This window comes from Salvia splendens, chromosome 17, assembly GCF_004379255.2.
Source record: "Salvia splendens isolate huo1 chromosome 17, SspV2, whole genome shotgun sequence".
Taxonomy (NCBI): domain Eukaryota; kingdom Viridiplantae; phylum Streptophyta; class Magnoliopsida; order Lamiales; family Lamiaceae; genus Salvia; species Salvia splendens.
The window spans coordinates 25292953-25311637 of record NC_056048.1 but is presented as its reverse complement, the minus strand read 5'-3'; the positions used below and the strand labels follow the sequence as shown (position 1 = coordinate 25311637).

At 33.1% G+C, this 18685-nt stretch overlaps 1 protein-coding gene and 1 non-coding gene across 2 annotated transcripts; both read left to right on the top strand.

The window, feature by feature from the left end:
- Positions 1–12792: 12792 nt before the first annotated feature.
- LOC121774139 (7-deoxyloganetic acid glucosyltransferase-like) lies at positions 12793–14728 on the top strand. The gene is made up of 2 exons (XM_042171057.1): positions 12793–13321; positions 13744–14728. Exons 1-2 carry the CDS (start codon positions 12793–12795, stop codon positions 14706–14708), a joined length of 1494 nt encoding a protein of 497 aa, XP_042026991.1. The 3' UTR covers positions 14709–14728.
- A 3822-nt stretch (positions 14729–18550) lies between these two features.
- Positions 18551–18651, top strand: LOC121775624. The gene has a single exon (XR_006045171.1). It is a non-coding gene; the product is annotated as a U6 spliceosomal RNA (small nuclear RNA).
- Positions 18652–18685: the final 34 nt, after the last annotated feature.

Genomic DNA, 18685 nt, shown 5'->3' with positions numbered 1-18685 from the left:
ACAGCCCAAGCTAATGTTAAAACATAATGTAGTGATCTAAAGAAAATCTATCAGTGCCGCCGTCTTCGTCGGTTTCAGTGCCGCCGTCTTCAAGAGTTGCTATGTTAAAACATAATGTAGTGATCTAAAGAAAATCTATCATCATCTATACTAAAAGTGTGGCTAACTGAGAAGGTTGGGTGATTATTATACATGTGATGTAACTCACTAGTCACTACAGTTCTTTAGCTAAACCTCTTATGCAGCACGTGAAATTTGTATACTCCCTCCGTCTCACTTCAAGTCATTGATTTCTTTTTTGCCGCTGTTTTGCGAAGATAATAATAAATAGTTAATGGAGAGAGAAAATAAAGTAAGATAGAATAATATAGAAGATAGTCGTATCTACATTATTTTCTTACTTACTTTACTTTCTTTAACTATTTATTATCATTTTCCTCAAACACATACCGAAAAACAGTCAATCACTTGAAATGGGACGAAGGGAGTAATTGAAAACATAGAGCATTGGAGAGGACTTACGTGACGTGGTAAGTCACTTGTTGGGATGGACCAAATATTTCCTAATTCCTTATTACTCCCTCCGTCCATCAATACAAGGTCAATTCGACCGGACACGAGTTTTATGAAAAGGTTAGTAGAAGGTGGATCGCATAGTCGGAGTACATTTAATGACGAAAAATTGGGAGTAATTTATTATCACTCCACCATACTCATAAAATAGAACTACATAAAATCTCGTATTAAAAAACAAAAATATATGTTCTTAGGGGAGTGTTATATTGTTAACTCAATACTTAATTGCTAACTACAATTAAATAATAGTCATTAAATATTCAAATCAAGGGCCTAGATCATCAGCCCCGGAATGTCAATACGATCAACAAAAAAACGTCAATAAGGGTATTAAGGTCAATTTACAACAAATTAGTTATAACTAACTTTTGAAAAATATCTCATAACTTTAAAACACAATAACTTTCTCGATTTAAATTATATTTTCGCACAACATATATCAAATTAAAAATAATTTCATAAGGATTCTAACGAGATCTCACTTGCATATGTTCCGATGTCAAAATTTGAATTTTTTTTCAAAAATCTTTAATTTTTTCGTACAACAACAAATGTCAACATAGTATATAAAATATGTTAATATAATACATGTAGAATATCAATATAAGCAATGTGTTAACATTCTCAAAGCATTGTGTTGATATTTTCAAAACACTATATTGACATTTTCATCCAAAACCCTAATTTGGTAGTTTATTTTATCTTTTTCGAATTAATTAATAAAAACGAAAACTACACGTGGCAAATTTTAGACCACAAGATTTCTAAAATCATATGGTCTTAAATTAGTCATAGTTAGCAATTAAATGATAAGTTAGCAATTGATCACTCCCCTCTGTTCTTATAAATATATTTACTCTATATTTCTATGCATAGGGATGTGATCAATTGATAACTCTTCATAAATTGCTAACTACAACTAATTAGAGATCATAGGATGTTTAGAGATCTAGTTGTCTATAATTTATCATATGTAAATTCGTTTTTTTATTATTTAAATATAAAAGGATAATCAAAACTCCAAAAATTAGGGTTTTGGATCAAAATGTTAATATAGTGTATTAAACATATCAATACGATGTCTTGAATATGTCAATACAATTTCGAATTGACATTTTATACATATTATGTTGACATATTTTGATAACTACATTGACATTAAACTACTTCATAACAATTTGAAAATTGATTTTTTTTTTTAAAATTTGACATCGAAACATATGTGAGATATCGTTAGAATCCTTATAAAATAATCTTTATTTTGATATATGTTGTGTGCAAAAATAATTTAAATTGTGATAGTTATATGTATTTAAAGTTTTGTGATACTTTTCAAAAGTAGGTTATAACTAATTTGTTGTTAATTGGCTTTAATATCCTTATTGACATTTTTTGTACAATATATTGATATTCGGAGTAGAATGATCTTGCCTTTGATTTGAAGAACTAATGCATATTATTTAGTTGTAGTTAGCAATTTAAAGAATAATTAGCAATATAACACACCTTCTATGCATATATATTCAATATATATCGCTAAAAGTAACGATATGCTGTTACTGAATTAAAAAATTGTGGTTAGATAAAATACCAAAAAATTAAGGTATACCCAAAATTTATTGTACTTCCACGGTCCATGAAAAATAGTTCCATTAAAATGGACAGTTTTTTCACATAATTTATCAAACTTTTTTTCCTCTCTCCCATACTTTACTCACATTTTTCTTGATGCCTCTCTTACTTTATCTACTTTTTCTCCTTCTATTTTATTTTACTAATTTCTTATTAAAATTCATGTCATTTATAAATGTGACTATTTTTTTATGGACGGAAAAAGTATATTTCTATTATATTTAAAATGGAAGTTTACTTTCTTTTGAGTAGTTATGTACTCCCACTTTTCATCTGGTAGTTTAATTGAGTTTATTTTAGAGTGTTTCATTATTGATGAGTCATATTTTTTACAAAAATTAACCCTCTCAATATTTTTATTTTATAATCTTTTTATTTATACTTTATTATTTCTCCCGTCTCTATTTAACTCATTTAATATAATTTTTTTAAAACCCATACTCAAAGAAAATATCTCTATAATTAAGATATACAAATGTAATAAAAATCATCATCAAAGTCGAATTAGTCATAATATATAACATTGTATCTTCTAGGTTCAATTCAATTTACAGACTTAATCAAATTTTAATTTTTTTGCTTTAAAGTTTTCACCCTGGCCTCCTAAAGTTAGCAGAAATTTTATACTCGTAAATTTCGGCTACATTGACACGCTAAATTAAAGTCATCAAGTTGCTTAAGGAGTAGCAAATAAACATGAATCTTTAAACACCATGTATAGTGGACTCAATTCATGACTATTAGTCCAAACATTAATAGTTTTACAGCTTAGCCCAAACACGCACGCTACTTTCAATAATTTACACTCCGTCCCAAAAAGCATGAACTATTTCCTTTTTAGTATACTTCTAAAAATATGGACTTTCTAATTTTGAAAACTCATTTATTCTAATTAATGAGGTGAGATTCATTCTGCACTAACAACACTTTAAGAACTTTTTCTATATATCTCTCTTAATTTACCAATTATGTACTCCCTCCGTCCATAAAAAATAGACAATATTGTGAATGACACGGGTTTTAATGTATAATTGGTAAAGTAAGAGAGAGATATGAAAAGTAAGAGAGAGGGAAAATATAGTGAAATGAGTGTTAGTTTAGAATGATATGTAAGATTAGTATTGTTAGAAAATTTTCCTTTTTGAACTTAGTCTACTTTTTGTGGACGGATCAAAACGGCAAAACTTGTCTATTTTTTGTGGACGGAGGGAGTTAAAATCCACATCAAAACTTTCTCCGCCATCCTCCACATCAATAAATCCAACGTCGTCAAACAGCTCAATCAGCTGCCTTTCTACTGCCGAGATTCCGTTCAAGATTCGGAAAAACTAACCATATCATATTGGAATCAATTCAAGAAGATTAGGCCGACAGTTTCACTAACACTTCCATTGCCTTCAGATAAGGTCCGAGCAACATTCCACCTAACTGATTCCCAAATCGACAAGCTGAAGACCTTGGCCATCATAAAAAAACCTTCAATAGGCTGCCCCTCGTCTTTCGTAGTGGCGTGCGCTTATCTCTGGAGCTGTCTGGCCAAGTCAGAGGTCGAAAACGGCGACGATGAGACGGAATACTTAAGCTCTGCGGTCAATTGTCGCGGGCGGCTGAATCCGCCCCTTCTGAGATTTTATGTAGTGTTGTTTTGTGAGTTAATGAAGAGAGATTAAAAAGTACAGATAGTGTTGTTTATAATTTAAGAAACGTTTCATTTTTAATGGGAAAACCAAAAAGGAAAACGTTTCATTTCTAATGGGACAAAATGAGTATATAAATGTGGGAACAACATTCCACTAACTTTTTTTTTCCACAAAGTCAAACAATTTCTTTAAACTTACCCCGAGTTGAATATGAACAACATTTTGAACGGTGTATTTTATTAAATATGCAAATATTTAAGTTAAAATTTCAATTTTTTTTTAAATTGTTGCAAAATGATAGTAGTATGTAATTTTTTTTATATTGATTAATATTTATAAATCGATTTTCAATGTAAAATGTATAAAAAAAAGTTCAACTATGTATGTACAATTACGTACATTTATCACTACCCTTTTTGGTAATATGTTTGACACTCACAACATAAATGAACATAACATGCAATTTTCTAAAAATAAACCAATAACAAACAAATACTAATAAATTCCAGAGTTAATTAACAAAATAACCCTATGTTTTTAGTTTTATATGCATGTGACCCCGCGTATCTGGTTGGTTTGATTTCATTTCTAATATATTTAGACGAACGAAGCTGTCTTCATTTGAAAAACTATATAAATAAGGACACTTGATTAAAGTATTAAACTTTACATTATTTTGGATCTTCCATCCAGAGATTCCAGACCTTCAGATGCTCAAGATCTATTTTCTCTTTTAAATGGCTCCAGTTAGGTTTTCTGAAAATTAGATTATCGTTAAATTTGGATCTGTGTATCAACCGATAATAAATTAAATTTTAAATTATATACAAAGTGATTTACAGGATAATATTAGAAATGACTAATAAAAAATTGTAAAACGATCGAGACCAGCACGACCACACTATTGATTTGTGATAGATTAATATTCACTTGTTTGTAAAAAATTTATTCCATCGGACTTTCATGTGTATGTCCTAGTGATGTGGCAGTGGGGTGGGATGTCCTAGTGACGTGGCAGGAGGTGTTTTTGGGATGTCCTAGTGGATGTCCGAGTGGGATGTCCGCCCACTGGAGATGCTCTAACAACTAATATATAAAAATTTTCTTACGTCGCTTTTTAAGAATTATAATTAAATATTGGCGATTCTTAGCTTACAAAAACTTGGGTTGTTACAGGAACAATATTGAAATGCAATGCAATGCTCGTTGTCATTTTGTTTAATTTATGACAGTACGTATGAGCAAATCCCGTGTTTAATATATACTACAATTTGGATGATGAAAGACATCTTGGTCATCTTAAATTACTACTACTACTACTACTTAATCAATGTTCAAATGTTGATAAAAATTGTGAAAAGTAGGTATACATTTACATTATTTTAGGTTAGAGAAAGAGAGACATGTCACTACTAGAAAATTCACATATTATGACATGTATAAATGCAATTAGAAAACTATTATCTTGACACTTTAGGTGTAATGGCACTTATTGCATGTGTGAAGAAAAAAAGTGTGATAACAAGCAAAGTGTGAAGATAAATCCTTCTTTATTACACTCCAAAGGTGCCATGAAACATAATGTGTAATGTCACTTGAAAATGCCACAATATAATTTCTTAACCTACACTAAATTTTGGACGAAAATTTACAAAATACCCCCATAAATTTTTATTATTACAATTTACCCTACATTTTATTTTATTTATTTTTTCACCTACATATTTGTAGAATTTATATTATTGTCCTTCAAATATTCATAAATTATGTTTTATTCCTTCAATTACATTTAGTTTCAATGTACGAAATTCATTATATTAGTATTAATCATTCAACAAATTTAATAAATAATTAATTCAAATAAAATGGCAATTTTCAATAATACCCAAAGTATCAAATGATGTTATCTAATGTGTTTAAACACAAGGATTAAACATAAGCGTTGGTCATCTTTACTTAAACTACAAACAAAATTAGTACTAAAAAAATAAAAATTATAAAGTCTTAATCTATTCCAAAAGTGCTTGTAGGGGCATTGCTGCTTTCTTTAAAATGTGAGCCTCTTATGCCTGTCAAAAGAGCAAAGTACCACTCCAACGCCATGCGACCTAAAATAATTAAGTACAAAATTCCAAGTAAATTCCAAGTTAATACAATAAATAACAACAATATACATGTACTTTGAGAAAATAACAAAGGTTGGAGATACTCATATATATTACACAAAGCTCAAACTGTGAATGAAAGTTCAGGATGAAAGTGGCTTTGGCAAGGAATCAACTATATAATAATAAGAAAAAGCACCTATGCTGGTTCCTACTCATAACTTTATGTACATAAGTTTCCTCAAGATTTAGACAATGATCAATGTCCAATGAATTTCATAGCTATATCCGAAAGTTGAAATATGGAGAAAGAGAATGTCATATCCAAGATAAGAAAATGAGAACAAGGCTACAAGTACTTGTAAAAAGACTAAAACTAGCTTGTAGTTACAAGTATATCTCTCCAACAAGTAGCTTGAGTGAATGCACAAAGTATAGATCACATTGGTTTTTTAATAAAGAACAAAGAAAATTATAGTGTAGATAATAAAAGATCCATCAGGTAAATAACATAAGATAAAGAATCAGAATTATCATGGTTTCATAGATGTGACTAAATCGGAGATTTAAAGAGGGTTATTAGACCAAATAAACAGTGCATTTTGATAGGCTAGTTTTCGTCACTCGGATTTGATCACTGTTCGCACTTATTAGTTGAATATTTGCATGAAAAAGATGCTTTTTGGCAGGGAATGGATCATTAAGTTCGGAAGTTGCTTAATGAAGGCGTAAAAAGGAAAACATGCAAGAAAGTGGGCAAAGGGAGAAGAAATGGAAGAAAGTGAAGGAAGAAGGGAAAGAAGACCCAAACTGCCCAAGCTGTTGAACTGGCCAGTTTGAACTTGACGGGAAAATGACTAAAGCCATTTCCACACACTTATAAAGGATATGTCCCACTTGCTACACACACCCATATCAGCCATTGGGGAGTAAAAAAGAAGGGGAAATATCTTTTATTGGATATATGTATTAAAAGTACTTAACTTTCCAAGAACCACTACCCACTTTATCACTTTCTTTAGTTTAGTTTAGCTATTTCTCTATCTAGGAAACTTTTCTCTCTTCCTTAAGAAGAGAGATTTCAAACTTAAGGCTGCCAAGATCATTGTTCATCATGGGTTAAAGTACTAGTAATTTAGTAGTAGTGTTTATTTTCTCTAGTTGTTTGTTCTTAATTTGTGGAGTTCTTTTGCACCTTTATTACTCTTATTTGTTGTTATTGTTGTTCTTTTTTTTGAAGCTTATTTCAAGTAGTTATTACTCTAAGTGTTTGTGTATTTAATGTGCTTTAAGTTTAGCTCTTGTTTGATTTCCGGTTTTAGCTTGTTGTTTAATTCTAGTGTTGGTTATGTTCTTGTTTAGTTAAAACTTCTTTCAAGCTTTTAAAATCAGTTTCTCAAGCTTTTTCTTAGTTAGTTTATGGTTAAAAAACATAGCGAAGGAGTTAGAAAAGTCTCAAAAAAATCAGCCATGTGTTGTGTGTTTTCGGCGCCTCGTCGGGTGTCATTTTCGTATGATTTTGCATGAGTTTGATGAACTCGGTTCTTGGTTGTTCTTCCACCATGTTTAAGTGTTCTTATGCTTTCTTTATCTTCTTCAATGAGTCTTTATGTTTCAGCTTTTAGTTTGGTGTTTTCAATGCATGTTTAGGTAGTTTAATTGTTGATCTTGTGTTTCTCTAGCATAGTTAAGTGTGTAGCAGCAATTTAGTCCTTTCTTTACTCATGTTTTCGTGCCTTAGTGTGTTTAGGAACCCAAAAATCTGATTTCAAAGTGCTAATCCTTTTACTCTTAGTTTAGTTTAATTGCCAACTACTTTTGACCATATGTTAATAGCTTGAAGGAGGCAACTAGTACAATGTCTTTTCACTCTTTGACATGGAGCCTCCAAAATCAGCTTTAAACTCTCTCTCCCATGCTTTTCATGTCAGCTTAGCCACCCTAGGAAGTCTCCAAAGTAGCTAGTTAGGTAGGCTTTAGGTTTTACTTTTTAAATGTCTCTTTCCTAGTAAAAATAGCATCAACACTTAGAATTGATTTAGCAGCGTTTACTTAGTTCTTTTTGCTTCTTTTACTTAGTAATTTTCGTGACAAAAGTTTGTTTCTTTCCCCTTGTTCCTTTTATTCCCGAAAGTGTTATTTTACAAAGTTTTCGCCACTGTTCTGATTTTGCTGCTAAGTTGCTCAGTTTGTTTACTTGCCCAGTTTACTTACTTGCCCAGTTTACATGTCAGTTTATTTGCTTTGTCTCAAGTTCATTGTTTGCTTGCTTTTACTTTATTTTCTACTTTGTTCCCACCATGTTCGTAAGTATGGGTTAATTTCTGTAGTTTAATTATCTTTCCCTCCGAAATTAAAGCGTGGCGGCATAGCCAAACTCTTAAGTGTTGAAATACATAACGGATACGACCGTTCCTCGTGGGATCGACATCTGACTTACCACTTACTAATTAATACTCCCTCTGTCCCCCAATTTGAGTCACTCTTTGACTCGGCACGAGTTTTAAGGAAAAGTTTGAATGTGTAGTGTAATAAATGGAGTTAGGTAGTGAAATGTGGGGCCCCTTTGACTTTTGGTGTAATGAAGAGTAATTTTGATGTCCAAAAATGGTAAGTGGGAAGAGTGACTCTTATTGGGGGACGGCCCAAAATGGAAAAGAGTGACTCAAATTGGGGGACGGAGGGAGTAGTAGTTTGGGAAGTGGGAACGTTTAAGTATTGTTGAATAGGAAGAACACATGCCTACGACACGCGTGCAAAATTCCTTCCTCTCACATTTGTTCTCACTTTTTTCACTATTATATCACCATCCATTAGAACACGTATTCTAACAACTTAAAACTAATCATACATTAATGCAAATCTATAAAATAACTACAGTATACTGTAATAACCGCATACAAAGGCTAGACAAAAACAATCCATGTAGAGCTCTATCTAGTGAATTAAAATACAGATGTCCAACTGAAATTGAATGCAATAATAGTAAGTCCACACACAAAGAGAATGCATTTCCACTAAAAAGTAGTAGTATAAATCAATACAAGTAGTTCAAATAGTATAATTAGTAATCAAATTTAGAGTACCTGTCGTCTAAATGTGGATCGAGATATTATAAACATACAATGGATGTCACTCAGTAGGTGTCACCTGCATGTATAGGACGTGTGTGAATTATGAATCAAACTCAAATGCATTGTTAATTATAAGTTATAAATGATAGGATATAACAAAGCTATAGGCCAAGCAATTATATGACCAAGTACTTGGGAAAGCTCTTGAAAGTTATCATATGGCCTGATCAATTGCTCATTGGGTTCAATCACGGCTACGACACATATCTCACACCAATTCAATCCTAACATTTGTCCGCCAACTCTTGTAGTTGGATCGAGGCTATAAATAAATCCCTTAGCAACAACTTTTTGGGTACAACTCATTTTTTTAGTAGTGTGTCCTAACCTAAGCAACCTACTTGTGACACATGTGGTATTCGAAATAACCTAACCACGTTTATTATTCCATGACCTAACCAAGTGTATTATTTCATGTCAAGTTCAGGAATCTTTTTAGCCTTATATTTAATTATTCCCATCAAAGATGTCCATATTTTTTAGTGGCATACACTACAAAAAAATGGGAATTAGTGATGGAAATTAGTGACGGCCACTGAAATTTCAACAATAATGAATGATAAATGGATGAAAAACGTCATTCACTAATTGGTGACATAATATTCTATCACTAAATTGAACTTACCAAAGCAGCTGCATATCATTTCTCTCATTGTAATTTTAGTGACAGACGAATCTGTTACTAATATTTTTTAGTGACAAGAATTTTAATGACGGATCTGCTGATACGTACTTGTCATTAAAATTCTTGTCTCTAAAAAATACTCCCTTCGTCCCGCTTTAGCAATCCCAGTCACTTGTGAGCACTCGTTTTATAAAAATGATAATAAATAGTTAAAGTTGAGAAATGGTAAAATACGAGAGAGAATAACGTAGATAAGACTCTTCTCTACATTATTCTCGCTTTTACTTTATCATTTCTTCACTTTAACTACTTATTATTATTTTTTACAAAATGAGTGCTTAAAAGTGACTGGGACTGCTAAAGCGGGACGGAGGGAGTATTAGTGACGAATTTGTCCGTCACTAAAATTTCAATGACGGAAATGAAATGCAGCTACCTTGGTAAGTTCATATTAGTGACAGAAATTCTGTTACCAATTAGTGACTGACGTTTTTCATTCATTTATCCGTCATTAATTCTTAAAATTTCAGTGGCCATCACTAATTTCCGTCACTAATTCTCATTTTTTTTGTATTGATAGTATTTTAAAAAGAGTTGTTAGATGGAGTAAGTAAAAAGGAAAATATAATTGAATATTTTAATGAGGAGAGATGAAAAAGGAAAAAGAGATTTATTTTTAAATATAGAAAATGACATTTTAAATGAAAACTAAAAATGAAATATGGATATCTTAAATGAGTGATGCTAAATGGCCATAATGTGGCCGGCCATAAAGAGTTAATTTAGTCCATTTACATGTATAAAAAAATTAGAATTATCGATATAAACTTATATGTGTGCGAATGGACTTGTGAGTTGATACTTATCTTTGAATTCCATTACGTAAAACACATTAATATCACAAATTAGTGTATACGTTGAGCAACAATCAAGAAATGACAGTAGTAATAAGTTGAGCAAAAACTACGAAAGAGCAACACTAACATGTTGAGCAACATATAATAAAGATGATATAAAAGTAAAATCAAGTAGTATTAAACTAAAAATTTGAAAAAAATTAATTTTTTTTGTTATTTAATTAATTTATTGCTGGCCATAATGTGGCCGCATAGCATTATTCATCTTAAATAGGACGGATAGAGTACAAATTAAAATATAGTGCAGGCCGAAGAATATTACTATATTAATTACTCCCAAAAATCTCTTTCATCATTGGTGCATATTATATAATCATTGACTTATTGTAGTTTATTATTGTTTCGCCATTCGTAAGGTGTGCACATCGGTAATGATGATGATTTTGCGAGTTAAAAAATCTGAGATAGCTGAGTTTGGTTGTTGGTTGATGCACAGATCCAATTTTTTCGGTAATCCAATTTCAGATTACCTGATTCACGAATAGGAGCCGTTGATTAGGGAATCTCGGAGGAAGATCCAAAATCGTGAAAAATTCTTATTGATGTAAAATAGAGTTTGTATGGTTTTACAAAGACTTTTTTCGCCTCTGCTTGGTGTGATTATATCTATTTTAAAATATACTGGCATTTGATCATTTTATAAAAAATATGTAGAATAAGGGTAAAGAACTCGTATAAAAGTTGAAAGGAATAAAGAGCCTAGGATCGAAGACAGGAAGCTGAGGAAATCATGAAGCGTTGCATTGCTCGAGCCATCGGCTCTTCCTTTGTCTCTATTCTTTGCTGTATTTTTCCAATTGGTGGGAAATAAATGGAAACGAGAAAACGTACCGATGCAAGAAAAATTAAATTTGATTGAATTGGATTATGTAGCTAGTAATTCCAGTGCAATAAAATTTGGTACTATAAGACTTATAGATCAATTTATTTTTTTAACAAATTCAAAATATTTCTTAAAATCTGCACGAAACAAAAATATTAGAGGGGACATCTTTTTAGGTCCACGAAACTTTTCCAAAGTATCATCTTAGGTCTGTGAACTTTGAAAATATAATTTTAGATTCGTCAACTACAAGTTAATATCATTTGAGCTACTTTTAATATTTTCAAGATTTTTTTGGCTGAAAATGCCCTCAAGGCCTTGAGGGGCAATTCTGTCAATTAAGTTTGATGGGTGGTCTGACGCTGCTACAATAAGATCAACCTTTTAAGTGATTTGACATACTTATGCACTTTGTCATACTGATGAGAGAAGAGAGGGAGGTACTTCCTGTATTTGCTTAAATAATTCATCCATGTCTCTTTCTTTCTCACATTTTCCCCCATTCCTTCTCATCCCCATCTTTCTCTATAATTCATAATATCTTCTAAAATTTTTACATGTCGACCACTTCTACAAACGGATGTCACTGGTTACCCTTTGAATACGTTAATTGTTTGTGCCATGAACGGACAGCCCTTAAAATCATCGCAGATTCAAGGAGACATTCACACGGAATGTTATATTTTGTTTGCGAGAAGAATTTAAAGGGAAGAATGGTGGGTGCTCATTTTTCCGCTGGTACTAGGAAGTGACATCTCTGACACATAGATGCAGCGGTGAAGGAATTGTCGAAATTGCCCTTTGAAGGCCTTAAGGGCATTTTCGCCAAAAAAAGTCTAAAATATCTCAAATGATATTAACTTGTAGTCGACGGACCTAAAATGATATTTTCAAAGTTCACGGACCTAAAATGATACTTTGACAAAGTTCGTGGACCTAAAAAGATGTTCCCTCAAAATATTAATACTCCACCGTCACATTCAAGATGGTCTCCTTTCATTTTTTGTTTGTCCCAATCAAGATGACTACTTTACAATATTGGAAATAACATCCTCTCTCCTCTCTCCTCAGTAAAATATTTAAATACATTTTTCCTCTCTACTTTATTCTACCTAATAACTCTTCTTAAAATCTCGTGTCACTCAAGAATGTGGTTATCTTGAGTGGGACGGAGGGAGTATTATTTTGAATTAATATTAATTAAAGACATATCACGTTTTCAGAGTCAATGACGGATCTAATGTTAAAAAGTAGTAATTATCTCTAAATATAATCCAAACTCCATTAATCATCAAATCAAGTCTTAAACATCGCTTTCAAAAGAAAGAACATAAAGAAAAATGACGAGTGAAGAAAGAAGCGCAAATCCGGCGCCGCATATTCTGATAATTCCGATACCACTTCAAGGGCATGTGAACTCCATGTTCAACCTTGCGGAGATCCTCTGCCTCTCCGGCCTCCACGTCACCATTCTCCTCTCCGATTACACCCACCACCGCCTCCTCCGCCACGCCAGCTTCGACTCCCGCTTCTCCAGCTACACCAGCTTCCGCGTCGCCACCATCTCCGACGGCCTCCCCGACGACCATCCCCGCTCCGGCAGTCGTGTTGTGGATATCGTGCAAAGCCTTGGGGAGGTTGGTGGTCCGCAGTTCCGCCGCCTCATGGTGTCGAGTGATGCGATGAGTGACGGCGGAGCTAGGCCGCGCGTGAGCTGCCTGATCATGGACGGGATGCTGAGTTTCCCTATTCCGGTGGCTGAAGAAATGGGTATTCCTTTCATGTATTTTCCGACGATCAGCGCCTGCGGCCTTTGGCCGTATTTTTGTGTTCAAGAGGTCATTGACTCCGGCGAACTACTTTTCAAAGGTATTAATTTCTGTTTTAGTTTGAGTCTTATTCTATTTTACAATATTCCACATTAATTGAATCATTTTTATTTTGTCTTGCTTATTTTATTCATTCTTTATTTAATTTTAAAATATTAAATTTCATGCCATAATAAATATCTCAATTAACTTGGGGTGAAGAGGAGTATATATTCTTTGTGCCATTGTTTGACAAATACAGCTTTAAAATATTTATCAATAAATTGTGCTCTCTAAGTCGCATTAAAATGTCCAAACTTTTTTTTTGATTTCTCCCAACTTAAATAACAAATATTACTAAAAATAAAAATATTTTTATCTCTTTTACTTTATTCTCTTTATTAACACACAAAATATAACCGCATAAAATCTGATGTCAATCAAGAAATTAAGGTATCCTAACTGTTGACGAATTTGATTCAGGTAAAAATGAAGACAAATTGACATTTTGGAAAAGCAAAGAGATGGACTTAATGGTAACAAGCGTACCAGGAATGGAGAAGATCCTCCGGCGACGCGACCTCCCGTCGTTCTTCCGAGTCGAAGACGCCAACGATGTCGTGCTCCAGTCCATTATCGAACAGAGTAAGAGAACACGTCAAGCTGTTGGTCTCATAATCAACACATTTGAAGATTTAGAAGGTCCGATTCTTGATCAAATCGGCAAACACAATGCCAATCAGAATCCTTATTCCATCGGCCCCTTACACACGCATTTGAAAGAGTTGCAGAAAGCGAAGGGAATGGAATCATCGCATCATTCTAGCAGCTTCTGGAAGGAAGACGACAGCTGCATTGCCTGGTTAGATTCCCAGCCTCCCGATTCTGTGATATATGTGAGCTTTGGGAGTGTTGCCACATTGACAAGGGATGAATTGATGGAGTTTTGGTATGCGTTGGTTAATAGTGGGAAAAAATTCTTGTGGGTGGTTAGAGCGGATTCCATCGTTGGGGGCGGGATTGGAAATGAGATCCCGGTCGAGCTTGAGGAAGGTACGAAACTGAGAGGGTTGATGGTGGAATGGGCGCCACAAGAACTAGTTCTAAGGCATAAGTCGGTTGGGGCGTTTTTCACGCACAGTGGATGGAACTCGACTATTGAAAGTATAGTGATTGGGGTCCCGATGTTGTGCTGGCCTTATTTTGCGGATCAGATGGTGAATAGTAGGTTTGTGAGTGAGGTGTGGAAGATTGGATTGGATGTGAAAGATAGTTGTGATAGGTTGTTGATTGAGAGTATGGTTAGAGAGGTGATGGAAGTTAAGAGAGATGAGTTCTTAGAGAAGGCTCGTGGTATGGCGAATATGGCCAACAAGGCTATTTGTGAAGGAGGATCTTCGCACGTAAATTTGAACCGATTGATTCAGTTCTTCAAGTCCACGGCATAAAATAATGAACATTTTCTTTATCATTTTACTTTATGGATGCTCATGCAAACGATTTTTAATGTTTTTTTGTTATTCGTATGTTGCAATGTTGGCTGATTTATTTTGAGTGTGCAATCAAATAAGACTTTGTTTTAGTTAATGATCTTTATTTTCACACATTTCTTACTCTATCTAGTTTGTGGACAAAGAAACAGAACATATGATATGGACTATATTGAACACTCCGTAATATAACAGCAGAAAGTTGCGAACAACCGTCAAACTCGAGCGCCCGAGAGATACCAATATTATATTAGCTGCTAGAATATTTTACGCATTTTATTTAAGTTATCTTTAATTAATAATTAATGTAATAAATTATAAGTTCAATTCTGGATTTTCTTTTGTTGGTTCTTCCCCCATCGCAAAGGAGAATCGTACTGGCCAACCTAGGACTTTAGTATTATAAAGAAAAGGCTACACGTCTGGCTTTTTGGCCGTATTGCATTGCAAAATCTACCTTACAGTTGCGGGTCGACATGCAATAGGGTCAAAAGGCCAGACGTGCAGTCCGACAAGCAGCCTAGGTTGCGCCTGAAATAACGACCACCCCGAATCGCGCATAGCTATAAGGTCGCAATCGCAGCTCACTCCCACGACCTCAATTTTCCGTCTTAATTTTCACTTCGGATTCTAATCTACCCGATAATTTTGAGGAATATATAATTATAACATTATTTCTTTTTATTAGGGGTGTCGGGTCGCTATCGGGTTGACCCGATCACGACCCAACGCAATAAGGCCTAACTTGAATCCAACCTATTAAAGAAATTTTCAATCCAAACACGAACCCGATCTACGGCCTTCAAACCCAAACATGACCCTCACACAACACGGAACCCGTTAATAACATGATCTAATATGGGTTGATACAACATGATTACAACACAATACAAAATTAGAACTTGATATTACATGATTAAATCTATCTATATTGTTAAAACATGATACCCATTCCGTCCTTAAAAAATAGACTAGTTTTACCATTTTGGGTCTTCCAAAAATTATATAAAGTGTATTTATAGAAAGTTTTCAATAAATAATAATCTTATATAGTATTTATAATGTGGCCCGCACAATCCACTAACACTCATTTTACTACTTTCCCCCCCTTTTCTCTCTTATTTTTTCTCATCTTTCTCTTAATTTACCAATCGCGCGTTTAAACTCGTGTTATTTATAAGTTTATCTATTGAGGATGTGAGGAGTATTATACTATAAATACTCAATCTATACAATTCAAACCTAATATACGAACTTAATTTTAATAAGTATACCCGTTAAGGACACAAACCTAATAAATCGTCTTGACCGAAATCATTAATTTCATGTGTTCATGTCGGGTTTTCACATCGTATCAAAATTTACTAGCCATCTAGTTATATGAACTTCTATGAAATTAACAATTGAGTACCCAACTTTATTGACATTTTCGAAATCTAAAAAATATGATATATATCACTGTCATCTAGTTACCTGAAGATTTGATTTCCGAAATACATGTGATTTCACGTGGGATTTCACAATAGATATATAAAAAAAGGGTCATTTAAAAACAAATTAATGTCACGTAAAAAGAAGGAGATATTAATAAAAACCATTCTTTTCACGTTGTACATGTAACAAGACTCTCATAAAATTGTGTATTTAATCAGCAACAGTTGGTTTAGTATGAAACCCGGATAACCCGCACCCAAATAGCCCGACAATCTGAGTGGGTTAGCCCGAACCCGAGCGGATTAGTCCAATTGACATCCCAAGAATTAAGTACTATATGTATCAATAAAGGCATCAAAAAATTTCAATATAATGCATGTACAACCGTGTTGATATTTGATCTTAGTTATGGATTGAAGTACTATATGTATTTTAACATGACTATATATATTTAGAGTTGTGATAAAAAAACGGAGGGAGTATTTCTTTATTTTTTTTATTTGGATGGTCTCATAAAATGTCTCATATTTCTTTATTTGGATGGTTTCCAAAAGATGTTTCATTTTTCATTTCACTACTTTTTGTAAGTAGATCGTACATTCCACTAGCTCATTTCATTAATATTTACAACTCCCTCCGTCCCCAAAGAATATGCACTTTGGGTTCGGCACGAGTTTTAAAACAAAATTAGTAAAGTAAGAGAGATGTAGAAAGAGTATTGTTAGTAGAGATTGGGTCTCACCTTATTCAGATAAAAGAGTTTTCAAAATTAGAAAGTGCATATTCTCGTGGGACGGATAAAAAAATGAAAGAACACATATTTTTGTGGGAGGGATGGAGTATTAAACTTGTACCGGTCAAATATGAGAAAATTAATGAGGATAGAAGGGAGTATGACATTCTTCATTAAAACTTGATTTCATTTGTGCTTGGAATTCTGCACCAAAACAATTAAAGTCAGCGTACTTTCATTTCCACTCTCGCATCCTGACTGTTGATGGATTTGATTCAGATAAAAATGAAGACAAACTGACATTCTGGAAAAGGAGAGAGATGGACTCTGGACAACGTAACAACCACTTTATTTGAGGCACCAGTGCAACTTCCATACATAAAATTATTGATCCGGTGTTTGTATAACTCGTTGTGACGGACCATTTTATCATTCTTTTTTTTTTAAATATAGTTTGTTCACGAGTGAACATTTGACGTTTAACTAAATATAGTCTTAGTTTTATTTTGACAATTTATGGAATTGTTTTTTTTTTATCCATGTCCTTGTTTTTTTCATGCCTCAGCTTGATCGAATGGAAAGTAATTAAAATGGCAAAAGGATTTTAAGTTTCTTTGATGACGAAATGAGATTTCAATTGAAACTTTTGGAATAATATAAGTGTACCAAGTCATGAGGTCACATATACACCGAACCTAATCTGCACATAAACCGAAAATAAAGGAGTGAGAAGAACTTAGCCGAAGTGCCGGATACCTCGAGCAGCAGCGGACCACCGAGAGTAGCATTTGACGGAGAGCGGCCAGTGGCGGACGCAGAAATAAATTATAGCAGGGGCTTTACTAAAATTTTTCATTATCAATATTCATATATATACTATATTAATATATATATATATATATATATATATATTAAAAGTCCCAATAACAATAATAAAATTGTATAAATATTTAATACATAAAGTGCCAACATAAATACTATAATTCAAATCCAATTCAACTTATTGCATACTGATTTCCACTAATTCAACTTATTCACACAACACGGAACCCGTTAATAACCTATTGGAGAGAGAATGAGTGAGTGGCCGGGCCCGTTGAGGCCCAGCCCGGCCTAGGCCCATGTTTGAGGCGGGTTTGGCTAGGTCGGGCTTTTTCTAATTTTGCTAGGCCCGGCCTGGCCCAGGCCCACTTGCCATGTGGGCCAGGGCTGTGCTTTGTTTAAATTTTTTGTTTAAGTATTTTAAAGATTTCCTAAATTTAATAATGTGTTTAAGTTCATTTATTGACTTTGTATCAACAAAATTTTTATTGTTCTTTATTCTATTTAAAAGTAAGTGTATAACTAAAAAGATAACCAATATTGTTAGTTTTGTTAGTAGATGATGACATATGTGTTGATGTTGTATTTTTAAAGCTAAAAGTATATGAACTAACTAACAAATTTAGTGAATTTTATAATTATCATCATATATTATTGTTTGTATACGTAATATTCTTAATGTTAAACTTCAGAATCATCTTTTTTACATATTGGAGATAAAATAATATAAAAAATAGACGTAATCGAAATTGAATGTTTCATTCATGATTTAGTTGGAAACTTATGTTGATATTAAACTATTACAGTTTGAGTCCATTCGGAGACATCCAAAATATTGGAATGATATAGACAAAATTAACATGTCTCGTGCACATGATGACATGCACAAATATAGAAATATACTATTATTAATGATTAATCACCTAATTACATTAAAAAACTAATT

Excerpts from the sequence above, each read along its gene's own strand:
- LOC121774139 (XM_042171057.1), top strand. The coding sequence starts at position 12,793 with ATGACGAGTGAAGAAAGAAGCGCAAATCCGGCGCCGCATATTCTGATA. Across the intron at positions 13,322-13,743 it reads CGGCGAACTACTTTTCAAAG|GTAAAAATGAAGACAAATTG; the intron begins GTATTAATTTCT and ends AATTTGATTCAG.